General features: G+C 26.6%; 2 protein-coding genes across 6 annotated transcripts in view; both read right to left on the bottom strand.

The window, feature by feature from the left end:
- Nucleotides 1-75: 75 nt before the first annotated feature.
- On the bottom strand, nt 76-18,538 carry LOC101238985 (uncharacterized). Of its 3 annotated transcripts, XM_065817101.1 has the most exons (9): nt 18,210-18,538; nt 17,617-17,909; nt 11,267-11,393; nt 11,120-11,148; nt 10,592-10,698; nt 8,864-8,901; nt 8,722-8,771; nt 445-566; nt 77-258 (listed from the first exon to the last, which is right to left on the bottom strand). In XM_065817101.1, exons 1-8 carry the CDS (start codon nt 18,487-18,489, stop codon nt 456-458), a joined length of 1,035 nt encoding a protein of 344 aa, XP_065673173.1. In that variant the 5' UTR covers nt 18,490-18,538; the 3' UTR covers nt 77-258; nt 445-455. The 3 variants fall into 3 exon arrangements, with proteins under 3 accessions (XP_065673172.1, XP_065673174.1, XP_065673173.1); XM_065817100.1 differs by having other exon boundaries at nt 76-566; XM_065817102.1 differs by having other exon boundaries at nt 76-566; nt 10,592-10,695.
- Nucleotides 18,539-18,746: 208 nt separating this feature from the next.
- Nucleotides 18,747-27,977, bottom strand: part of LOC136090444 (uncharacterized) — a 36,534-nt gene continuing 27,303 nt past the window's right edge. For all 3 annotated transcript variants that reach the window (XM_065817104.1, XM_065817103.1, XM_065817105.1), the window contains exons 6-8: nt 26,488-26,553; nt 25,173-25,216; nt 18,747-19,064 (exon numbers count right to left, since the gene is read on the bottom strand). In XM_065817104.1, coding sequence (XP_065673176.1) covers nt 18,939-19,064; nt 25,173-25,216; nt 26,488-26,553 — 236 coding nt within the window. In that variant the 3' untranslated portion in view covers nt 18,747-18,938. The remainder of the gene's footprint in view (nt 19,065-25,172; nt 25,217-26,487; nt 26,554-27,977) is intronic.

Genomic DNA, 27,977 nt, shown 5'->3' with positions numbered 1-27,977 from the left:
TTTAAAAGACAAAACTTCTTTAAAAAAATTTTCATCATCGCTCTTATAAACTCTCTTTTTACGCAAAGTTGTTATTTTTAGTTAATTGTTATGCAAAGTTATTATTTTTAATTTATAAAAAGTAATCAAACAAAACATATAAAAAAGTAAAAAATTAAAAAATTGACAGAAATAATAAAAAGGAAAGAATATTTCAAATATTTACAAACCGTCCTCCATCGGGTCACGAATTAGTCTTAATTTGAATCATACCCAGGCCTATCAAGTTTATGTAAATCATTATGTGTCGCTTTAATTAAAGTCAATATCAGAGGTTTGAAATATCAACATCTAATTAACTTTATTTATATCGTATTTAAAGTTTATGTTTTAATTAAAGTACAATTGTCTTAATAAGAGATTCGCTTATTTTTATAATTCAAAACAATGAATTTACTTGCTTACAACAAGAACATTTAAGTATTTGTTTCTGTCTTTTTTTTCTGTTGAGCATAATAAGGATTTAACTCCTCTTTTGATATTTCGGATGAATAATAAGCATTCACTTCCTCAAATGATTTTCTTTTCTAAAAAAAAATTATGTTTTTTTAAATAAAAACTTTATATAAAAAATTAATTACAAAACATTAAAAGCATTATATTAGTTGATATTACAAAGTAGTAGTTAACCATATTCAGGGCCGCCGAAAGAAACTTTAACCCGGCATGGGAAACTTTCCTCGACGGGACTAGAAGTAGGTTCCAAGCCTCTGAAAGTTTAATCTTTTAATTTCGTATAAAGTAATTTGTAGTACAATTATTTATTAAATTAAAACATTTAATGACATCTCTTGATATAAAATAGTATTGAATTTAGATATACAAGCTCAAAAAATATCAAATAATTATTTTTATAATTTGATATAACAAAAAAAAACTGCATGGACAAACACGGGCCCCGTGAATCTTTATTTGCACAACACTCCCTTTTGTTAGATCAAATCGTAATCCATTAATATCCACAATAACTATTAACATTATCAAAAACGTCGTTGAAGGTGAATCATCTGAAAATTGGGTGTTTTACATAAAAAGTTATTGTCAAATGTCTTGGGAGGTAAAAGTTATTTTCAAACGTCGTGGGAGTTAAATCATCCAATCGGTGTTCTAACTAAAATAATAATTATTCACAAAAACTAAAGTCGCTACTCCAAACTTTTTTTTGCAATATAGTAGACTGATTTTTTGTGCCGACGTACTATTGTGAATCTTTTTTTATTAAGGAGTTAAAATGCTATTAAAAAATCCTAACTCTGTTATAGTCTCCTTAAAATTATTCAGTAAAACTAGTACTTAGTCCCCTTAAAATTATTTAACAAAACTAGTATTCAGGATTTGAACTGAAGATAAATAAAGTAGAACATCGATTAAATGACCAAATAAAATTAAAAAGAAGAAAAGAGTATACTTCAAGGTTCCTTCTATGATAGTTTCCTTACCAAGATATAGCACCTTACAGAGTATATAAATTACAGACCCAGAATTCACAGACCGGCACAAGAAGACAAAAAAAAAAAGTAGACTTTTTATTCCAATTTTGTTATATATCTAGATAAATTTTGCTTAAATAATTTTTAATAATGTAAATTGATGCTTAAAGCAATTATCAATTGAATATATGCATGAAAGATCGTTTTAATGGAATTTTAAATTGTCTAATTCGTTAGATTTTTCATATTAACAAATCGCGACGTTAGAGTTATCTTGTTACATCTCCACATTTTTGAATTTTAAGATAAAACGATTTAAAAAATAAAAAGTTAAGACGATGGCATTAAAAGTTTTTTTGTAATTTGTTGTTTGTTTTCTCCGCAACTTTTTTACTTACCACTTAGGTTTCAATACAGTAGAAAAACATTATTTTGAGGTACACAACAAACTTAGTAACTAATTTTTTTCAAAAAGTGGAGATAGAACAAGATAATTAAAACGCCACGAAATGTCATTTTAAATGCTTTTTTATTAAAAAGGTAAAATTTTATAGCTTTTTTTTAAAAAAGCTCGGGAAAAGCGGTTTGAAAGAATTCGTCCAGTAAAACAAAAAACAAATAAATATTTTTACGCTTTTTTAAGTATAGATAAACTATATTTTTGATAAAAAGATCATTTAAATAACTCAACGCACTATTAATGATAAGTAAAACTAATATAAGATAAATATAAGCTTATGAATATAAATATTAGTTTTCTATATCGGATGAATGAGATTCTATCTCTATATCCTCGTCACTGCAATCGTGAATTACACGTGTTTACACACTCTCTGCATTTACACATATCCGTACAGGTTATTTTTATAACGCCTTTTTGTACTGCATTTCTTTGTACGGCAATCACCACTACAAACACTTAATTCATATAAACCCAAGGGAGTATGAAGACAATCAGTTAGCATTGGGTTTAGGGATTCACTATTGATCTCCTAGCTAATGCCTTCAGGAGACGAAAGATTTTGTAAAAGTTTGTAAAATCTTTCTGACACTAAATATACAAAATGAGTTCTAAATACTTTTTTATTTTAGAGAGCTCGTAGTAGGTGGTAACTGCGCAGCATTTTGATGACACTCTGAGAAGAGAAGCCATTTTATTTTAGCCAAGGTTGAAATGTTGTTGGGCATATTTTTTAATCCATATTTGTTGACTACTAAACGTTCAATACCTCGAAGACTAACCTAATTTGGCAATAACTCAGTATCACCTAACATTGATATATCAATATTAATATATCAAGATTTTGTATACAGAATTTTGTCATCCACAACCATGAATAACTTCCACCATGTTAATTTGTTTTCTCTATAGAAGCGGCTGGTCTGGTCACACATCTTGTTAACACATGGAATACCAGTAAAGCTTTTGAACGTTTAGAATCAAGTGCCTCGATACAATTCTTGATACTAATGCTGTGTTCTTTTGATTCTTTTCCAGTTAGTAAGTATGTTGCAACGTAGATTTTCACAGCAAAATATTAGCAGCAAAAGTACGTCTGTATCTGGGGAGAAAACATAACATTCTAAAAACAGATTACCTCTTGCAATATCAATGACATGGAACACAAGAAGAGTATTCTCTTAGCTACTTAATTTTAAAACTGGAGATATTTGTAACTGTTTTTGATTCATATATAATTAAAAATATATTCTTTGTTTTTAAAGTCTATATAAGTTTTATGTATATTTTGATAGGTATATAGATATGTCTCGCTTAGTTTGCTCAGTATTTACAGAACTAAATAAGCACGCACAGGGTTTTACTTGTAACACTATTACTTTTTCAAAGTTGTTGTTTGTTAGTCTGTTGTGCAAACAAAAATATTTATGCAAGTACATAGTCTACATTTTATTATTTAAATGTTTATACCAGGGGTCGCCAATCTGAGGCTAGTATACGGTTTTATTTTTAATACAGTTGTAATTGCTCTGTATTTGAACAAATTAGAAGTTCGCCCACATTCAGAGCAATACAACTGTACACTGGCGCTTCATATAACTGTAATATCTGCATTGATCAATCAAGAGCTTCATCAAAGATATTAAAAGAAGAAGAACGGCACTAAATAGGTGATTTAATAATTCAATTTATTTGCTTGCTTTTGAAATTTCAGCCAGAACTAATGAAGTTATTTTTCTTGATATTTCCTCCATATCAATTTCGTTACAATTGGTTTTTAAATTAGCTAATTTTATAAAAAGATTCAAAGGCATCTATACTTTTGAAAACAGCTGCGACATTTTATATGTTAACTTTATCTGAGTTTTAGAAACGAAATATTGATATTAAATTCTGTTAAAGACAAATTTAAAGTATGAGCACAGCAATCGACATAGCTGGCATTTAGTAAATATGCTTTTAACTTACTTTTATTTCCAGACACCACAGAAGCACCATCTTCTTCTCTGGTGCCTGGATTTAAAAGTAAATTTAAAGAACATGTACCAAATGCACATGTACCAAATCTCTATCAATTGCTGTGTTCATATTTTAAGACTAGTGACCGTTGAGGCAATGACAGTAAATTGTGATGCTCAGTTGTTTTGCTTTCAAATCTAAAAAGATTTTAAGTAAAGTTATGCACTTTAACTTTTTCTAAATATTATATAAATGCACTCTTCTTCAAAAAAATTCACTGATGATGCGATACAGAAAATTCAAAAATAGTAAATATTTAAAATTTCGGCGTATGCAGAAAACTATTTTGGTTTGATCGTCGATTGCGATTTGATTTGTTTGAGATTCGATTGTTAAGATAATAATAATTTAATTCATTTCAAATATTTTTATTCCATTATTGCAACCAACCCACTAGCATTAAGATATCGCGTCAAAACTTATATTTTCTGAGGAATTACAAGCAAAATATCTTATGATTAAAAAAGCCAAGATAGAACATGAAGCCGTTTGTGAGTTGTGTAGTTTCTTAATCTGAATAGGAAATAAAGGAAAGAGCTGATTTGGATCAACACGTTGACACGTTGTTGCAGTTAGACGTAAAAAAAAACATACTGCCGGAAATTCACAAAAGGTTGACGCATTTTTTGTGACACATCATACTACACTAGAAGCGCAGGTGTAAGCTGCAGAAGCGACATTTTATACTGTAAAGCATCATCAAACTTATTTATCAAACGTTCCCCAAAATTATTACAAACACTTGAAAAATTGAATATAAAAAGCTTTATAAAAGTTTAAATTGTATTAGTGCGTTTGAAAAATTTGGAAGAAATAGAAACGATGAGATTGTAAACACATATTATTAGCTTATTGTAAAATATATAAGCAAAGAAAAGGTTTTAAATATAAAAAATTAAATTCAGACTTCTCTTTTTATTTATAACTTTCTTAATTTGTTTTTATTTGAATATGTAACTTCTAAATGTTACTTAGTACTTATCTTGTGAATTAAATTTTTTTTTTAACTTTTCAAATAATTTTTTGACAATTGTTGTGTAAATCATCACACCATAATTCTGTAAAATTTCAATTAAATATATTGAGGATTACAATAGAAAAATCTGGTTTCAATATGTTGTGGATAAAACATGCTGTTGAGGATTCCAAAAGAAAAATGTGGTTAAAGGCAAATCTTTGCAAAAATTTTAATTAAGAAAATCTAACACCAATTTCTTGCAAGACAAGAATATTTTATATGTTTATCTCAAATAGTTTCCTTTTGTAACTTCATCTATACAAGAACTTTTATATGTTTATCTCAAATGTCAAATTTGCCACATTTAAACTATAGAAAGCCGCATAACCTTTTATATTACCAAACCTTTTTATTATAAAATCGACCCGTTTTTTTTTAAAGAAATGTCTATTTTTTTGTGTTGTAAATAGTTTGATAATATAAAAGAAAGATTCAACAACTTCACTAAGAAACATGTTTATATACATCATATTTATATACGTCATATTTCTTACGTCATATTTCTTACGTCATATTTTTATTAGTGATAAAGTTGTTGAATCTTTCTTTTCTATTCTAGACTGAACATCAATTTAAAAAAAAATCCAGTTTTAATAAAAAACAATAATAAAAAAAAACATTCATTTGTTGAATCTGCTTCTGCAAAAGCTATTAATAACCCATTTTATATTGTCAAATTATTTACAACACGGAGATAGAGGCATTTCTTTTAAAAAAAAATTGAATTATTATTAAAAACTATTATTGTTGAATTATTATTATTAAAAAAAAAAAATCACGAAACACAAATCACCCCTAGCTTATGATGATGATTTTATGTTGTTTTTTGCAGCATAACTTTTTAATTTTCAAATTCAAAGGCTATAGTAAACAAAAAATTAAAAGCAGTGTTAGAAAAATATCCTATCAAATGAAAAAAGCTTGAGAAATATTTAATAACTCAATCGGGATTTTATAAACTCAATCAGCAATTCTACAAAGGCTATCAAGAGTAATTTAATTGATCCAGAAATTGAAAAAATGAAACATTGATATCTCATGAAGGAAATAAAATAAAAAAATATTGAAAATCAATGCACAGTGGGTCAAAAGTGACATTTTTTAACCAAAACCCCTAAAAAATATCTTAACTAATTTTTTTTATTACAAACGGTTTATTATATTGAAAAACAAAAAATGAAAAAAAAAAAAAAAAAAATCTTAGTTTTAAAAAAACTTTAACTTTTATTGCATAATTTTTTAAAATTTCAATTTTTCCCCTATAAAAAAATTCCGTGCCAAGCAATAAATTTAGCAACAATAATGTTGTTTAAAGTTTTTTTTTTTCCAGTATACTACTCTAGTTTATTGCAATAATTTATTAACACTAGAGGGTAGAGGGTTTAGAGGGTACAATTTTTATTATCACTAGGCATATTATGCTTAGTAATAAAAAAACCAAAGAGGGTTACAATGACAAACTTCCATTTAAAAACTCATAATAAATAAAAATAAAAATTATAGTGTAATTAACTTATAGTGCTCATCAATATGGATACGCTGTTAGTGTCTATATTGATGGGCACTAACAGCGTGTCCCAAAATAAATAAATTGTGTAACAGCGTACAGCATTGAGTAAATAATTTATATTCAACTAAATAATAAGATATGCAATCAACGCTGACTTTTCCAAAATTGATTGAGTTAATTTTACTATTAAAGATGTTGATATTATTGGTATTAACAACATCGAAAGGCAACTGATTTCAAATGTTTACAACTTGGTTAGGGTAAGCAAAAGATACTATAACTCAAAGTGAGGTTTTGATTTTTCAAAAATGGAGACCAGATATCATACTGATTTGATAAGAAATGTAAGAGAATGCTGCTACATCGATTGATTTAGGGAAAACATGCAAGTTAATGCTGCTACATTGACTGAGGGTTTGGGTTAGGGCAAGTATAATTATAATATAATCCGTCCGGGCTATAAAAATGATGTTATTGACATTACAATCCGGCCGGTTTATAAAAAATGACAATTATTACATAATAAAATAATTGCTCAGTCCAGACTGGCAAAAACTGGCAAAATATTTTGTTTGATGCTAGTAGTATGCATCAAGTAAAAACACCAATTACATACCTTTTATATTGCTTTATATACTACTAATTTTGCACCAACAACAAAATAGAGAACTTATATAATTTGAAAAATACAGTTAAGCATAAAATAAAAACAGTTATATTTTTTATAAGAACATTTTGATGATCGATTATACGTCCGTATACATATACAAAAAATGTGGCATAGACTTTTTTTTACCTTATAAAATAGAATGAATGCAAAAACATCACTGCAATATTTAAAAAAATTAAAAATAATTTTTAATATTACCTTGCTAACGGAACTCTTACATTTTGCGGTCAGCTATTACTATGTATTATCATGAGTAATATTGTTTTCGTATATTAAACATATTTGACTGATATTTAAAATAAAAAAATTTAGAATTTTTAAACTTTGGTTATTCCAGCTTCTGACCCACTGTGCAATGGAAAGAAATCTCAGTAGATAGATATATATTTTATTTTTTATTTTATCTTTTTATTCCACCAAAATTTGAAACATTACAAATTTTATTATATTTTTACAAAATTAGGTTTCACTCACATAGTAAAAAACCAAATTTATGTAACGAAAATTTTAAAAATTTAAAACATTTGTTGCTACCAAAACAGTATTGTTTTCTTTTTCAATATTTTCTATATAGCTGTTTTATTTCTATGGCATTAGTGCGTTTGAAAAAATTAGAAGTATGTTTATACATATATATATATATATATATATATATATATATATATATATATATATATATATATATATATATATATATATATATATATATATATATATATATATATATATATATATATATATATATATAATATGTTTTTTTTTTTTATGGATTTAATTCTACTTGATGTTAATATTCATTTAAGTTTACGTTTTCCACTAAAACGAGTTTTACCACCATTAGTGAAACAGTCGCAATACTTTAAAAAAATAAAAATTGAAATAATTAGTTATAACAGGAAAGTTAGGGAAGTGTTTGAAATACAACACCTTAAAGTATCTTTCGGGGCAATTGTCTTACCCGGGATGGTAACGATTATGAAACGAGGTCATCTTGAAAACCAATGTTCCAATTCTTACGTTACAAAAAAGCTCTCTTTAAAAAACTCTAAGATGTTGGTTTTTATCTACTTTCAGCTTATTGCCACGCAGAGGCTACATACCAAAATCCGCTCACTAAAGAGCATTATAATCAGCCTCCACAGATCAAGAGTAAGTGAGTTTAGAGAAGAATAAAAATAAATTAAAAGTCAGAAGTAGTTGGGTAGGAAAGAGAAGTAGTCGAGATAGAAAAAAGCAGAGAGAAAAGCGGATTCACAGGCCATTTATGAAACAAATCACTTAAAGACACTTGAAAATAGAACAAAAGTGTTGATTTTTTTTTTTATCGTAAAAAAAATCTCTTTAACAAAAAACTCCTACAAAGAACATTGATTCGTAACGTTAAACGGTTTTGTATAACATTGTGGTTTTGTTTTTATAAGAGTTTTCTGATATACTTGATAATGAGGGCATTAATACTTCCTCTAAGCGTTATAAATTTAAATTTTAGAGTTAAGTTTATCAAAAGAAGTCTTATTTAAAAAAATTATAAATACATTTTTTACAAAATATTCTAAAACCATTAAAAAGATTTACCAAACTTTTATCTGGAATAGTTTCATAACGAGTAGCAATCTCTTGATAGTCTATAAAACAAATTAAAAAAACAATGTTATGGCAGTTTTTTTTTAGTTTATGAAGTTAAAAAAAATCATTTTAAAAAGTATCAAGTTTTTACCACTTTCTTTTTCAGTATCTTCATCTGTAGTAACTGATCTAAAAAGAAAAAAACTTCTTCTAACATGATTTTAACTGATTTGTAATAAGTGGTTGCTAGGTTTGGTGGTTGCTAGATTTGATAGCTACTAACCAGGAAACTTATTATTATTACTTGCTATCAGAAAAATTATTATTATTAATATTATTATCTTTATTACTTTATTGTTCATTTCGGCACAATCTGCAGAAGTTTTGTTTATTTGGTCGTTTATAAGTTATACTATATCTAAGTTATCTTTGGACGTATTTACGGTTAAAACAATAACAAAAGTCAAAGATGTTTAATAAATACAGCAAACATTCATGCAGCTGGTGTAAAATAAATAATTCGAAACTGACTGATTGTGGTCAATTAAAAACTTTTGGTCAGATAAAAAATCAGTATTTACACTTTATCATTTCTGGCAGTGATATACGTAAATCAAGAGACTTCAAAAGTGTAACTGACTTGTTGCTGCCCCAGTGGACACAGTAGACGTCCGTAAGGCGTCTGACGTACAATGCATGCCCACTGGGGCTTAAGTTTACTGATTATTTATGAAGCCTCATTTTCCACTTAAACTAATATATATAGTATATATATATATATATATATATATATATATATATATATATATATATATATATATATATATTTTTTTTTTTTTTGTTATTTTTTTTTTTTTATTATTCACCTCCCCAAGGCCGAGAAGGCCACTACAGATGAGGAGGCTACTTAATAGTGGTTATAACCCTCTCTCAACTCTATAACTCCGAAACACGAACCTTGACGAACAAGGCCGCTGCGCGGAGTAACAAGTTGAGCGCGGTACTACCAGGGACGTGATGGGGACCGAACTCGGAACCTCTCGCTTATAAAGCGAGCGCTTTACCACTACACCACAACCGCTTATATATACATATATGTACATATATATACATATATGTACATATATATATATATATATATATATATATGTATATATATATATATATATATATATATATATATATAAATATATATATATATAAATATATATATATATATATATATATATATATATATATATATATATATATATATATATATATATATATATATATATATATATATATATATATATATATATATAACTAGTTATACTTTGACCAGGAACTGAACATCTTTATTCAATCTTAAAATGGAGGAATCTATGATTGCACAAATCATTAGAGAAACTCTAGTTACTCTCTTAAAAAGAGAAAGCATTGTTTAAGTTTTTATATTCATTCAGACCCCAAAAAAAAAAAGAAAGCATTAATTAAGCTTTTATATTCATTCAGACCCAAAAAAAAAAGAGAAAGCATTATTTAAGTTTTTATATTCATTCAGACCCAAAAAAAAAAGAGAAAGCATTATTTAAGTTTTTATATTCATTCAGACCCAAAAGAAAAAAATCAAAAATATGGTTAAATCATGGTTTGAGTACAGGTTTAATCCCAATTATAAAATAAAGGTTTTAAGCCTCAAAAAAGTTACTAATTAATATATATAGTTTCAACTTTACATACACGTGATTATAAAAAAAAATTCTAAGGTGTGTGTATGTAAACAAATAAATTTATGGTTGATAACAAATTTGCGATAGAAGGCAATAAATATACCAAACTTTACTCCATAAAAAATTTTTTTTAAACAAAAAAGAAGTTAATAAAAATAAATTCATACAAAGGTTTTCTTCGTCTTATTTGCCAGAAAGCAAAAAGCAAAACAATAAGAAGAAGGCATAAGCAAGCAAGGCATACTCCAACAATTATTCCAGTAGTAGATTTCTTCTAAATTAATAAACTATTAGTAGCACTACTACTACTACTACTACTACTACTACTACTACTACTACTACTACTACTACTACTACTACTACTACTACTACTACTACTACTACTACTACTACTACTACTACTACTACTACTACTACTACTACTACTACTACTACTACTACTACTACTACTACTACTACTACTAGTAGTAGTAGTAGTAGTAGTAGTAGTAGTAGTAGTAGTAGTAGTAGTAGTAGTAGTAGTAGTAGTAGTAGTAGTAGTAGTAGTAGTAGTAGTAGTAGTGACAAAAAAAATTTCTCAATAACTTGAGCAATTTTATTAGAAAATAAGCAACATTGATAGAGTTTGAGAGTATGATCTTTAGACTTTCATAATTAACATTAAAATACCTTTCCCTCGTATTGCAAAAACTTACATTTTGTGTACTCTGAATAAAATCTATATCTAAACATAAGATTTTCTTTACAAAAACAGGATAAATTTATAAGTATCCATGCAATAAATATATGTTACGTAAAAACAAAATTTGTTGTAAAACAGCAGATGTTTGCTGTAAATATACCCATGTTATAGTTTCCTGCATACTTAAATAAAATGCACGTATTCAAAACTGACTGGTCTACATCTTGACAATTAATAAGCATTTTAACTATTTTTCCAGTTGCTATAGTAACACCATTGAAGTTACCCTAAAAAAAGTTTTGTTATTTAAAAATATATATAAAAAAACTGTAAATAAAGTTTTGCCAGAATTTTTTTTTCCAAAAAAACTTTATTTATACTAAAAAAGTTTATATAACTATTTATTTAACAATTAAAAACATTTAAAAAAAGTTATTTTTCAGATTTCAACATAGGAACTTTTTCCTCAAGAATTCGCTTAAAGATGTCTTTTCGTTCTCAGGAACTCCAGGACTCTATTTCAAAAGTTTGTTCGATTATTTCGGATATTCAAATTCTGACAGCGACAATGTTTCTGCATATCGGCAACAAAAGAGTGATGAACGGAGGTTCAGTTGTGAAAGAATAATATACGAAGGTGATTTTTTTTCTCCAAAAGACACAGAGACAAGCTTAGTTTATTTTGTTGAATACAATTTGAATTTTGGATTTTAAATAGGAAAATTTATATAGTTCTTGTTTATTTTTTTGAAACATTTTCTAATGATTTTGCCATACTCCTTCCTATTAAATTTAGTTTTTTTATTAATAGTTTTATTAATAGTTTTTATATTAATAGATCATGGTTTTTATAAAACTCCATAGTAACAAAAATTTTGAAGTTTTCATGTTTTTTATTGAAAACATGAATTCTAATGTTTTATAACTTTTTTCATCGTGACATATTTTAACAATCGTTAGTATTTGTCTTAAGTTCCACCAAAACAAAAACAAAATGAACTTCATTAGTTGGTTCATATTTAGCATTTTGTAGTATACAGTATGTAGTCGGATAACCTAACAATAACAATATTTACTATCGCGAAGCCTAATTTGCTTATGCTTTTAATGATAAAAGTTTTGATAAGAGGTCGTCCATAAATTACGTCACGCAGTTTTCAACATTTTTTGACACATCCCCCCCATCCCTCCTCGTAACGCATCCGTAACCCTTTATTGACACCCTCTAATATTACGCAACAGTTTTGTACACCCCCCTCCCTTAATAAATTTTTTTTTAAGAGGGTAGAGGGGGGGGGAGGACAAAATTTTACAAAATACAAAACGGTTTTAAATATGTCAATAATTTTTTGAGCTTCTTTGAGTTAATTAATTAGTACTTTTCAGGCTGTTTAATCTTATTTTTTCACCCAAATAGTTCCGTCTAAAGTTATATAAATTAACATCACTATCCTAAACACGATACCAATTTTAAAAACCTATTCTTTCGATATATAATACATGCAAAATATTATATATAATACAAAATAATACAAAAAAATATATTATACATGACAATGTATTATTTTATAAATATATTTTTTTTCACGCTATCAATGTGAGCGTGGCCGAGTGGATTGCGCTTTAGGCTAGTACAATAAGGGTTCCAGGTTCTTCTCTCATTAACAAAATTTTTTTTATTTTTAGTTAGTGCACAAAGGTTGTTTTTTTGTTGCTGCACACTTTTGTGCACCAACTAAATAAAGTTCTGCACTTGGACCATATAAGATTAAAGCGCAGAACGTGAACTGCACATAGACTATTACAGCCGTAAAAATCCGTTAACAGGCTGCAACTACTCCGTTAACGGATTGTGCCATGGCTTACTATATAACAGGCCTTGCCAACGCGCGGCTAGCGTAAAAAACTGGAGGCAAGATTTAAATTTTACTTTGCAGTAGTTTACATTTTCAGTTAGGTGATTTTCGCATGAATATAATATTTGTATGATATATCTATTAAAAGTAACTTATATAAAAGTGAAAAGATGAATTTATTATTCTTTTTTTTTTTTTTTTAATTTTGTTAATAACTAACATTGTAATATAACTAACGAATAACATTTATAAAAATTTTAAATTAACTTAAATGTATCTAAAACTAGTTATGTTTAAACAATTTAGTATATATAGATTTATATTTTGCTATAATTTAATATTAGCATTTACCACAAAATTTATTAATGGGTTTTTTAAAGTATTAAAAATAAATTTTTGAGAAAAAAGAGATAAATCTTTAGAGAATAAAAAGTAAATACAAGCTTTTTAGATATTTTACTAAACACTATTTTACAGTTTTTGTTGAAAAGATTGCAAACATTTTACTTTGTGCTGAGTTTTATCAACTTCTGCTTTGGCTCCTTGTGGGAACAAGGCGAATAGAGTCGACAATAATTATTAAATAAAATATTTGTCATTGTAAATCCTTTGTAAACCCATTGTAAATCCACTTTGCATACCTAATGAATAAAATTCTGATAGCATCATAAGGAGGTTGCACAGTGATGAGCGACAAGTGTCATTATATACTTCATAAAAAAGAATGTAACAGTAAGTTGCCCATTGACAAACTTTATCACCAGGAATTGTTAAACCTTCTCGATTTATGTCCTTTACATACGCTTCATAGAAATAAAAGGTGTCATCTGGATTTTCATCTTCACGATTGTACCCGGCAATATAAACTAATGACATTTTAATATCAACAGTTAATGAATCACACAAAGCACAGGTAAATTGTCAATAACGTTGCAAATACCCTAGCTTGGTAAAAATTTACATTTTGGACAAGAGTGATCTGAACCTAGATTGGCTAACACATCTGAACTTTTCACAAACTTTAACAGCAACTTTGTACGGTATATAGTTACTTTTTCAAGAACTTGTTGAACGGATGTAAAATAAGTTCCTCCTGAGCCTTGTCTTAATTTTTCAAAGAGCTTTTCTAATGGATCTGTTGTAAAGTTGCCTAATAATACATACTGATGAGTTGTATCTAAAACATATTTTGACAACTGAACCAAACCATAACAGGTCTGAGCTAAACTATTAGCAGTGTCTCTTGTTAGTAATTTGACTCTTTTTCCTTTTTCTGTTTTTTTCATTTGTATTGCAAAATCAGCCATTGCAGAAAGTTTACTTAAACTGTCATCATTAGCAGAAGCAATAGCAGCTCGATTAGAATCTTTCAAACAAATGTCTGCATATGGACTGTGAACATTACAAATTTTCCAAAATTCAACAACTTTAGAGATGAAAATAAGTTATCACTTGTCGCAAAACACTTGCAGACAAGTGATAACTTTTTGTCTTTCAATTGGCTTTGGATAAACAGAAACTTCTGTTAATTTAGACATTTTAACAATGCTTTTCGTTTCAAGCTTGTACAAATTAATAATATCAACCCACCGTGCTATTTTTTTTTCTCCGTCAATATAAAATTCAAGTTCTTGAGTTTTTTCTGTGTTCCAGTTATTACGTATACTTTTTAATAAATGAATATAATCAAATAAAAGAAAAATACTGTCTTTAATACACCATGCTTCTTTTTTTTCAAAAAAGCTACAAAACTTCTGATTGACTCTGTTACCATCACATACAACACCAACAGGATTGCCCCCATTATTTTTATTTGCAAAAAGAATCAGGGTTGTCTGTTCAAAAAGAAACTCAGCATCAAGTTCTTGGACTGGTAACATTTTGTAAAAAAATTTTGGTCCATTAAACAATGTTATAACCAAAAAGCTCAGTACTGTGTTTGCTAGCAGATGAGGTTTGTTAACTGATTTACCAAATACTATGCCACCATGATACTGCAACATTGGTTTAACATAAACCTCATCAAGAAGTAAAATGCATGTTTTTTTCGTCTATCATCTCTAAGATTAGAGAAAATATGTCTGATATAAGTGGTATCATCTAAAGATTTACATTTAGATGTAAATCTTCCTAAAGTACGTAAACTTGGAAGTTCAAAATCTTCTCTGATGCGATTGTAGGCTGATTGTGAAAGAGAAAAATACTCAAATGCTCGCACAATTATTTCATTTGGATACTTTTTTTCCCCAATACATGTTTTATTCATTGAGAAAATTTGTTGATATACAACTTCTTTTTTGGGTGTTATTTCACAACAATTTAAAAATCTTAATGTTTCTTGGATATGAGAAAATTTGTTCATAATATAAACTTGGTTAGATGATAAAGTCATAACACTTATTTTAACTCCACAATGAAACGCTTCAAAAGTGAGATTTTTATATATGCAAAGAAGAAATCTAGCAATAGCACTTTTCTTTAAAAAGTCTGAAGACTGAATATATAATATATCATTGCATAAATAATTAATAATAGCAAAATTAAATTCATTAGTTTTTAACTTTTCATATAAAACATTATTACCTTCTATTTTTTCTTGTGAATTAAATTTTGCTAACTCGTCCTCTTCTTGCCAGCGAACACTATTAAGGCTTTTTGATGTTTTTCTAAGTTGCATGGGTACAGTTGGAACTAAGCTTGGCTTTATGCAATCAAATACTAACGGAGCATCACGAGGTCTCAGCTTCCCACAATCAGTAACAGTTGAATAATTTTATGGCCAATGTCTTTCACAAACTATGGTATTATTAGTATCAGAAACGTTATCTCTTGGTATTTTAACAGCCCAACGTTTTCGTTCTTCAATGTTTCTTGGAAGTCTAAATGTTTTAACTCTATTCTGAGGATTATAATTGCCATTGCAATTTATTACACAACATCGACGAACCGTTTTCTAAATGCTAAATTAAACCTTTGCTTTATCCTTCACCTCTCAACTAACTTCTTTTTTTAATTTGGAAGTTATTTAAAATAATGACGGGTGTTTGATTATTGTAAATTTTATGCAAATATTAAATTTATGCATATATATATATATATATATATATATATATATATATTCAATTTAAACTAATTTTATCAAATAAAATTTTAAATGAAAATTATTTTGTTAATTTTATAATAATTATTTATTAATGTTTTATAATTATTATTGTAACAAAAAAAACCAACTTCGTATTTATTTTGTAAAACTGCTTGTTAGTTTTTCAAATATAAAACTATCTTGCCTCCAGTTTTTTACGCAAGCCGCGCGTTGGCAAGGCCTGCTATATGGTTAGCCATGAATTGTGCACATCGACTAAGTTAGATTTAGGCGTAATTGATTTTACACTCAACATGTAGATACATCAATTGAGGGTTTTGGTTTGGTCAGATATTCTTTTAATTAAAAGAAAGCCTTCTCTAGATTAAAAACTTAAAAAAAAAAATGTTGCGTCACAAAATCGAGATCCCCCCTCCCCCTCGTAACAAATCGTCACAAAATCGCCAACCTCTCACCCCCCCCCCTTCCACTAAAGCGTTACATAATTTATGGACGACCCCTAAAACATTTTCTTTTTGATTAAAATAAGTATTTAAGATAAACTTATTATTTGAAAGTAAAGCTTTCTTTTTTAATTGAATTATGCATTTAAGATGAACTTATTGTTTGAAAGTAAAATTTAATTTTTGATTGAATTAAATAAAGATGAATTTATTATATAAAAATTTTTTTAATGATAGAATAAGTAAAGTAAAAAGATTTATTTTATGAAAAGAAATATTTATTTGTGCAAAGTTTTATTTACTCGCGTAAATCAAGTTCTAGCTATTAATTATTAGCTTTTAATTATTTTTATACTTTGTGTTATCCTAGCGTGCAAACATTTTAAGATCTATTGGACGTTTTGCAGAATCCTGGGAATGATTTTGTTTCTTGTAATGGTTTTCATTTCCTATATTTTTATATTTTCATATTAAATTGATATTGTACAGTACAATACCCACTTAATATGAAAATACAATACAGTTTGTATTGTAGTTCCTCAAAATAAGTTTTATTTATTTATTTAAGCAAGATTATCTAAACCATGAAATCCACTGAAGCCTTTTTTGTTTTATTTAAGTACTTCACTTTTTTTCAAGTTTTTTATTTTTTCATTAAAAAACTTGTGACTTTTTGGTGTTAAAAAAATACTTTCGACTTGAAAATCTGTAATCGCCGCACAAATTTAACCGCTCAATCGCTAAAATATTTCTGTTTAGAATCACTATAGTTACAAGTTTTAACGATAGCATAGTAGCAGAAGTGATAGCAGTAGTTGGTGCATGAAATGATTTTCATGGATTCATCTTATGTCATACATATTTTTATGTTTCTTTTTTTTCTTCATATTTTTAGGTTTTAGAGGTAAATTTCAATAGTTTTTTCGTTTCCATAGAGACTAGTTTTCAAGCTTGCAAAACTTGAAAACCTTAGTCCTTAACTTCTTTATCTATTTATGACAAATAATAAAATACTCTTATATAATATGATATAAAATAAAAAATATATAGTAATGCAAGATATATAATATAAGATGAATAATTAAAATTAAAATACCAAAAAACCTACTTGCAAACACATCTCGCCGTTATTTTTGTCAACCGAAAAATTCAAGTTTACTTTTTTCCAAAGGATATCGTCAACGTCATTTAAGATTTTATTAGGCAGTATACTTTTTATACCATATAAACTATTATAAATTTCTACACCACTATACGCACACGAATTATATTTTTGATATATAAATGATATGTTAAGATATTTGGAGCCATACATTTTTTTACACTTGTTATCTTGAAATGTATCACTTGTCACAGCAGGTAAGAAATCAGCATTTTCTCTATATACAAGACACAATGTTCCTAAAATAGAAAAGTTTTTGTTTTATTCAATATTGTTATAATTTTTATAGCAAAATTATAAATGTAACTTAAACTTATGTGATTTAAATCAAAATCATTTAAAAGTCCAGATCTTTTTTTATTATCTCTCTTTATCACTATTTTTTATTTATTGGATTGTATCACAATATTTAGGACTTTTGCTTCAAGCTAACGTTCTGCTGTTTCTAGTCTATGTACACATTTGTTTTAAATATTGTTACATTATTTTGGTAAGTTTAATATAATAGTTAATTCTAAAAAAAGGCATTTAAAACATACCATTTAAATAACTCACAGCATTATCATAGGTTACACATCCGTACAAATATGAAACAAATATGTAATCTTCTGTACACGTACAAGTCATGCAACTTTTTTCTAAACATTCTGCTTTGTATTCTTTACAAAAAGATTCTTGTTGTTTTAAATTAGTAAAAGTATCCGTAGCATGATAGAACTCATAAAAATTATTAGTTCCAATCACGCGATTGATGGTAACCACTGAATTGGTAAGTGTGACCATATTAATAATAAAAATTACTTTCACATAATATCCCATAATTTTATACTAAACTGAACAAAAATCAAGACAAAGAAATGTTTTTCAAAAAAAAAATATTTTTTGAATTTATCTATATTAGTAAAATAAGTTTTTAAATTAATTTAAACTAAAAATGTCAAAAAAATATTAATAAGAATATTAATATGAGTTAATGACAATATTTTTGTTTTTACTCATTTAGAATTTGAGAAATTTAAAGTTAAGAATAAAAAGAAATAAAAAAAGAGTTTTAGCTTGAATTAAAAAAACAAAAATGACGTCTTTAGAAATTTTTGTGCTTTGATAGAAACAATATACATCGTTATGCCAACAAATCATATTTCCAAATGTTTTGTCGCAACTATGCACAAAGTTGTCGATTTCATCAACTTCACTTGATTTCATTAGCTTTACTTGATTACACATTTTTACTTGCAAATAAAAATCTTTGATAATAAATGCTTTTTTTAATTCATTTTATTGCTTGAGTCTTGTACTGAAATTTCATTACGTAAGTAGAAAATACTATTTGATGAAAGGTAATTATATTTTTCAATACATGGTACACGCTTTCTTTCCATTACGCCAACTACCTTTAAAAAAAAATCATTTGAACTAAATTAGTGATTTACAAAACTATAGTCACTTTTTTAATGCATAAATTAACCACAAAAATTAATTTATGCATTAATTTCAAATATAAATATACAGAAAGCTTATTTATGAATAAAATCTTGCTTTGATATATAAACTTTTGATACATATTGTTTATATAATTTTTATAGTACAAATTATACTTATTATTTATATTCTTATTATAGCACATTATTATATACTTATTATAGCACAAACGAATAAATAATGATTAACCCAAATGTAGTCAACTGACAATTACGCCAGTTTAATGGAATGAAGGTTTTTCTACTGAGCAACTTTTTTTTTAAATTAATTTTTTCACACTTACGTCGGGTTAAAATCTTTTTTTTTGCACTTGTGACAATTATGCTTTAAAATCAGAAATATTTATGTATTTTTCTTTTTATTGTATTTGTTTCTTTGGAAACAATACAATAAAAAGAATTTCTTCTTATTTATTTCTTTGGAAAGAAACTAAATAGACAAAAATAGATATACTCAAATTTCAACAATTTTGAGAGCCATTAGTAACTTGTAAGTGATGCATCATCATTAATTATTTTTTCGTAACAAATTACTATCAAAAAAAAAAAATGTTAATGATGATGCATACAAGTTATTAATTTATTACTAATAATTATATCAAATCTAATAAATTTTTTTCTATTTTACAACTACATAGATTTTTGTAATTTTTGTCTCTTAATATTCTGTTTAAAAAATTCTGTATAATATTTTAGTAATCTAAAATAAAGTATAGGGGAGAAATGGGGGGGACACATTAGAACGTTTTTTTAAAAAGATACCACAGCCTTTACATTATTTTACATTATCTCTACATCAGTTACATTATTTACGTTTACATCAGTTACATTACCTCTACATCAGTTACAAAAGCTTTTGATACTGTAAACCATAATATACTAACAAAAAAATTTAAGTATTATGGAGTAAAAAATAATAGTTTACTTTGATTCAAAAGTTATTTGACCAATAAAAGCAATTTATACAATATAAGCAAAATCAAACAATTCCATATCCTGGAACTTGTTGGGTTCCCTAGGGCTCTATTTAAGGATCCTTATTATTCCTAGTATATATAAATGATTTAAATTTAGCAACAGACTTCTTAAATTGTATTCTTTTTGCAAATGACTTTAATCTTTTTATTCCCACAGAGATATTAAAATACCTTTTGAAGCAGCTAACAAACAGTTGGCTAAGGTTAATGAGTGGTTTATAAGGAATAAACTAAATATTGTCATGAAATATATGACTAAACCATTTCTAAGTTATAAATCTTTAAAAAGTTTATATTTTTCTTTCATTCATTGTTATTTGATTTATTGTAATATTGCATGGGCAAATACAAATCATACAAAACTTAAAAATTGTACCGTAAACAAAAATAAGCGTACATAATTTATTTAGGGCTGATAAACTTGTACAATGCGAGCCTCTTCTGCGTATACTTGGCGCATTAAACAGTTATAAAATCAACTTACACCAAGTTTTAATGTTCATGTATAAAACAAAGATGGGACTATCTCCTAAAAATCAACTTTTTTTTCATTAATTTAGTTATGGTGTTTCCTCTAATCTTAAAAGTTATTGTTGAAATCTAACCTGAATTCTTGAATATTTTTTTTTTTTTATTAAACTAAAAAATTATAAAATTTTTATTATAACAATCAATAAATTGTTATTTATTTTACTTTTATACAAATTGGTTTTAAAATATTCATAAATATTACGGTTTTTATTAATAAAGTATTCTTTTACTTTTAATTTTTCGTTTTTTATTTAAATATTACTTTATTACAAACTGTTATATACTTTATTTTTATATTTTTCAATAAATAAGTTGTATAGTATGCATATATATATATGTTACGATGTAACGAGTACGGCTCTTGTAAATACGTGCTCGTTATTTTATTTATTTATTTTTTGTTTTTCTGTTTCACATTTCTTTCGATTTTTCTTGTTTACTCTTATATGAACATTGTTCTTGAAGTATTTCTTAAACTATTTGTTATTTATTTTACATTTATAATTTTCGATAAATAGTTTGTGAAGTGTAAATATATTATACGGCTATTGTAAATACGTACGATTGGGGCTCGTGATTGGGCCTCGTACGATTGGGGCTCGTGATAAGACAGAATAATGTCTTCTACTTGCTCTGCCGGTGATTTTATTTATAAACTTTTAAATTGTAAAAATTATTTTCGTTGAAAAAGATAACTTAGTTATCTATTCTTTAAAAAAAGCAAAGCCCAGCTAGTTCAAATAAATTATAGTTGCCTTTTTTTTTTAAAAAAAAAAAAAAAAAGGCAACTATTGTTTAATTATTTAAAAAAAGGCTACTCATTGTCCAAAACTGCCCCACAAAAGGAGGTAGTTTCAAATGACATTTGAGGAGTTTAGAAAATGTAATAAAAAAACAAAAAATGTTTCCTAAAATTTTTTTTATTTAGTAGTGATTATTTTATTAGACAATAATATGAACATCATAGCCTAAGTTTTTGATAAAGCCTGTCATGAAGAACAAATAAACTAACTGGATAATCAATTTCTACAAAAAAAAAAGCAAATTTATTTTAGACGAATGTTTCTTTGTCTAGGTCAGAATATAAAGTGGTGTACCGCAGATGATATTTTTCAACCCAGTTCTGTTTGATATTATGGTGTATAGACTCAAGCTTTTTTCCCCAATTACAGAAAGTAAATAATTATCTACAAAAATCAATTTAAATTGAAAAACTACTGACAGATCTGAATTTTTTGACCAAGCTAATGTGCGGAAAATAAAAAATTGAAAAATCGAAATATATAAACATTAGGGTCACGCAATCTAGTATTTTAAAGAATGCGAAGGTACTAAAGGTACTTTCTAATAGCATTAGCTATCCGAGCAACCTACATTGTTAAACCATTTTACATTAGTTGGTATCAGCAGCATTGAATATGCAGTTAGTCAATAGCATTTTTTATTAGTTGACGGAAATGCATATGATTGACAGTTACACCAACCGCGATTGGCGGTAGGTAGTCATGACGCTTAATGGTTGGTGTCGCGTTACATGAATGGCAAACGCATTGTTTGTTTAACATTGTTGAACCATAGTTAATTTTTTATCGTTGTTACGTATACAAAAATACTTTAAAGTTCAAATAATAATAAAAGTAAATAAAAGAAAGGTGTTAATAAAACTAAAAATGCATTTTTTAGGATGGTTTTGACTGTTGGTAATTCTTTGGAGCTTTATTATGTTATCTTTCAAACTATTTGCTTCTTATCTTACAAATTTAAAATCTTTTTCCCTCTAATACACTTACGTCTTGCAGGCAAATTTATTTTTGGTATGTGGCCTCAAACCGAGATTGCAAACCGAGACATTATATTTAAATGGCCACAACAATTATGATATTTAAAAAAATTTTTGCTTATAAATTTTTTCATTTAAATTAAATAAAATGGAATTTTATATATTTTATTTAAATTTGGTTGTATTTTTTTAAAATTAAATATAATTTATGCTTCAACTTGAAGTCCATAAAATATATAGAAAAAAAAACAATTTCACGGCAAACGGAAAATAATATTACACCATTAATAACCAATAGGACTATAGTTTGCAAAAAAGTTCGCATTTTACCGGTTCGCAGTTTGCCACTACTCCTTCCCCTTTAGGGATGGAGATGAAAATTATGTTTAGCTTTAAAAAAAGCTTACTATGGCATTAAACTTCAATATGCTTAGCAAATAACAGGATAAAGCAATTTTATAAAATTCAATACAAAATACAAAAAAAATTGTTTTTCAACGAGATCTTTCAAAAATTTTTATATTCGACTCAATATTTTACCATAAAATTGTCCATAACAACTGCCTAAATAAAAAATAAAACTTTACGTATTAATTATAAAATAAATTATCTTTTTTTTGATAGATAAGTTATTTTATTTTTTTATGGGTTTCCAAAATTTCCAAAATTTCCCGAGTTAAAAATTTCCGGGTAATTTGCCTTCACGCTTTATATCTTAGTTACTACACTTACTACACTAAGTTACTACACTTACCTTGAGTCCTAAACTTTATTCTGTTTATCTAAATAAGTTAGAATTTTTTGATTCTATTATTCTACTTTAAAAACATTTTCCAGAATTGCAGTTTGCAATAACAGTAGTAAAAACATTTAGTATGCTGCATAAACATTCAATACACACCAATTATATCAGCAGAAGATAATTGTTAACTTTAGACGTTTTGTTTACAATTTATTGTAACCTTCAGACCAATCTTTTTGATAAAAAAAAAGCTTGAGGTTGGTACTTTATACTTTATAATGGTAAATTAAATATGGTTAGCTAACAGTAATAACCGATAGGTTTTATCGTGTTTTAGAGAGAGGCGAAGAGGTTAAGGCTATCGCTCTTGACATTTCTAAAGTTTTTGATAAAGTTTGGCATGCTGGTCTTCTCCGTAAGCTTTCTTCTTACGGTGTATCTGGTAACATCTTTAAGGTTATTGAGTCCTTCCTTTCCAATTGAAGTATTAAAATTTTCCTCGTTGGACAGCACTCTTCTTCATATCCTGTAACATGTAACTTAAGGGGTTCCTCAAGGTTCAATCTATGGCCCTATACTCATTTTAATTTACATTAACGATCTTCCAGATATTCTAACATCTAAGGTGGCATTGTTCGCTGATGGTACTATCATTTATTCTTGTCATGATAAGAAGCCTACCCTCTCTAATTGCTTGGAGTGGGCATTTGAGCTTGAAAAGTATCTCACTTCTGCTACAGCATGGAGCTCACCGTGGCTAGTGAACTTAAATTCAGATAAAACCCAATTTTTTTCAGGCAAACATTATCGCATTAATTTAGATCATTCTATATTTATGAATAGTGATGTAGTTGACGAGTCATCTACCCTTCATCTTCTAGGATCAACTTTTACTTCCAATCTTTCTTGGAAACCGTATATTAAATCCATTGCAAAATTAGCATCTGCTAAGGTTGCATCTTTTTATCGTGCTCGACACTTTCTTACTCCGGATTTGCTTCTTTATCTCTATAAATCTCAAACACGTCCTTGTATAGAACTCTGTTGCCATATCTGAAGTGGATCTTCTAATGATGTCCTTTCTCTTTTAGGCAAGGTGCAAAAACGCATTGTAAACATAGTTGGACCAGCTCTTGCAGTTAACCTTCAACCATTATCACATCGTCATAATGTTGTTTCTCTTTCTCTTTTCTACAAATACTATAATGGGCACTGCTCTAAAGAGCTAGCGTCTCTTGTGCCATCTACTAAAACTCATTCTCGTGTTACTCGTCATTCAATTAAGTGTCATCCTTTTTCTGTGACTGTTCCTAAGTGCTCCTAAAACTCTTATTTGTCTAGCTATTTTCTTCAAACATCAATTCTTTGGAATTCGCTTCCTTCATCTTGTTTTCCTGATTCATACAATTTGCAATGTTATAAGTAGTCTGTCAATCATTACCTTGCTCTACAAACTTCATCTTTTCTCTTCTAGTTACTTCCAACTCTTATAGTGGTTGCTTGTTGGCGAAGATGTAAAATAAAAAGTATTTTTTTACTTCAAAAATGAAACGGCAATTTTTATATTATAAAGTCAATTTTTATATCGACAAAAAAAAATTCATTTGAAACATGTTAGATTTGCTTAAAGTTTCAAACTCGTTTTCTTCCTTGTTTAATCGTTTAATAACATTTCTATTTTTTTTTTATTAGATTAGTTTTATTTTTTTTTATTTTTTTATTCTTGCTCAAATAGTGAAAAAGTAGCATACTGCTTGCTGTCTCTAAATCAGCTTTTTGTAGAAATTTACTAGCATACTGCTTGCTGTCTCTAAATCAGCTTTTTGTAGAAATTTACTAACTGCATTAAACCTACTAAGTATATGTTTTAAACCAGAGCAATAAAATGGCATGAAAGGTGTATTTGTTTAATTAAATACTCTTCCGTAGAGCTCTCTAAAAAAACGTTAAGTCTTCATGAAGCATCTTAATAACTAGAAAAAAAAAATTACCTCATAACTTCCGCTTAAAGAGTTAGGTAACGATGACACCTTTCCTAAATCAAATTTGTTGTCAAATTTATTATAAAATTATTACTAATGTAACAATATATAACTATATAACAAATACATATATATATATATATATATATATATATATATATATATATATATATATATATATATATATATATATATATATATATATATATATATATATATATATATATATGTATTTGTTCTATAGTTATATATTGTTATATATGTATTTGTTATATAGTTATATAAACAACTTTAAAATGTATTCTACACAATACCACTCTATTGTGTAGAATACATTTTAAAGTTGTTTATATATATATATATATATATATATATATATATATATATATATATATATATATATATATATATATATATATATATATATATATATATGTATATATATATATATATATATTTTAAAATGTATTCTACACATATATATATATATATATATATATATATATATATATGTGTAGAATACATTTTAAAGTTGTTTATATATATATATATATATATATATATATATATATATATATATATATATATATATATATATATATATATATATATATATATATATATATATATATATATATATATATATATATATATATATATATATATATATATATATATATATATATATAAACAACTTTAAAATGTATTCTACACAATAAAGTGCTCAATCTTCTTAAAAGAACAGAGCAGTTATGAATTAGTAGAAAATCACTTAACAAAAATTTTTTTCATTTAACACTGTGTTTCATCAACAAAGATTTATCAGAAATGCATTTCTGATGAACCTTTGTTGATAAAACACAGTGTTAAATGAAAAATTTTTTTGTTAAATGATTTTCTATTAAATGCATTTCTGATGAATCTTTGTTGATGAAACACAGAGTTAAATGAAAAAAATTTTTGTTAAGTGATTTTCTACTAATATATATATATATATATATATATATATATATATATATATATATATATATATATATATATATATATATATATATATATATATGTATATGTATATAAAATTATATGGAATATATAAGGAAGAAGGCATGAATTTCCTGGATAAATGCTACTCCGCGGTACTCTGCGATAAAACCGTTAGGTCTTTTTAGAGCAATTTAGTTTATAAATATATATACATATATATATATATATATATATATATATATATATATATATATATATATATATATATATATATATATATATATATATAATATTTTTAAACATTCACAGTTATATTTCAATAATATTTATTAAAACATACCCAGGTTTTTATTAATCAGTTCTTTATTGTCTTCACCAGGAAATAAAGGTTCTTTGTAGACATATCCTGAAACGAAAATATAATTAGTATAGTAAAAAAGTCTAATAATACTTATAATAACAAAATACGTAAACAAAAAGTTTACTTTTACTTGACTGAGACAAAAAGAAGACGATAGTTGTCTTATCACGAAACCCCATACCGTACATTACATAGCATATATAAATTATGTCATCAATAAAATTCCCCAATCCCATTTAAAGAATTAGATAATGGGATTGGGTACTCTCTCTTTCTCTCTCTACAACCACACAGAATTTTTGTAGACAATATTTTTTAAATCATCAGGAAATTTATGAGAGTTAAACTTTATTAATCTTAGAATAATCGTGCTTAATAGAATTTTGTAATTTTTCCCTAAAACAAAAATTAATATTAAACTGAAATTAATTATTTTAGTAAAATTGTACTTGAGAATTAATGAAATTGTAAATGAGTTATCAATGTTATATAAACACGTCTGTGTTTACTTACTACTGCCATAGTCATAAAGGAGCAGTAAATATTATATTAAAATTCCTTTCGTAAAAATTTTATCTATGCAAAGTGCTGGTCAACATTCATTGTTACCGCTCTTGATGCTTTGATGTTTAGAGCGTTCTTAATCCATAGAATTGCAATTGCAAAAATATTTTCCCCTAAAAATCTTGACATTTTTGTGTTGAAAATTTCAACAGTGAGACATTTGGTAGAATTTTGCTAAACATTCTTTTTTAACTGCATATCTGGAGGTGATAACTACTTTGATTGTGTTTTTGACGTTGTCCGTTACAGTTGAAAAATATATATTATTACAACGCGTCACTCTACAACTGTAGTTTATATTTGCTTATTTATTCGCTAAATACAAGCGAAGCTAGTAAAAAATCTAAATGTATCTAAATGTCTACTTTTAATCTAAAGATAGTAATTATAAAATTAATTATATAATTCTACTTGATCTATGATCTATCGATGTGGTCATTTTTATTGATTTTAATTTAAGACATGGGTTATTGACGTTTCTGCTATGTTTTTATTTAATATAAATATATACTTTTCAAGCATAAAAATAATCCCATTGTTTTTTCTGTTTCCCACTTTTGGCAGCTGCAGGTTTTTTCAACCTAGAGTTACGCCACTTGCTATTTACACACGTCCTATACTAAATCCTCATAAATATTTACATAGAAATCTCATGACTTAGTTAAAGTAGCAACTTTACGTCAATCGAAAGATTGATTAAACCAAGGAGGTAAAATAGACTAGCTGGAGGAAGAACGCAGCCAAAAATTGTTTAAACTTACGGTACAGTCTTTGTAGTATAATTATTCCAGCGGCAAGTCAAAGTGGCGCCTTTGAAGTGAAAAGAAAAATTTTAAAATATAGTTTGTAAGCTCCTAAAGCCTAAATCGAAGCGGATTTCTATTTTAAAAGTTGACAGGATAAGT

The sequence above is a fragment of the Hydra vulgaris genome, chromosome 14 (genome assembly GCF_038396675.1).
Source record: "Hydra vulgaris chromosome 14, alternate assembly HydraT2T_AEP".
In the NCBI taxonomy this organism is placed as follows: Eukaryota; Metazoa; Cnidaria; class Hydrozoa; order Anthoathecata; family Hydridae; genus Hydra; species Hydra vulgaris.
This window is presented reverse-complemented; position numbering and strand designations above follow the sequence as displayed.

What these genes read in the sequence shown, in the direction of transcription:
- LOC101238985 (XM_065817100.1), bottom strand. Translation starts at nt 18,489, where the DNA reads ATGGGATATTATGTGAAAGTAATTTTTATTATTAATATGGTCACACTT. An exon ending in TTATTCAGAGTACACAAAAT is followed by an intron (nt 10,699 to 11,119) that starts GTAAGTTTTTGC and finishes TTATTAATTTAG; the next exon opens with AAGAAATCTACTACTGGAAT. An exon ending in AGATACTGAAAAAGAAAGTG is followed by an intron (nt 8,772 to 8,863) that starts GTAAAAACTTGA and finishes TTTGTTTTATAG; the next exon opens with ACTATCAAGAGATTGCTACT.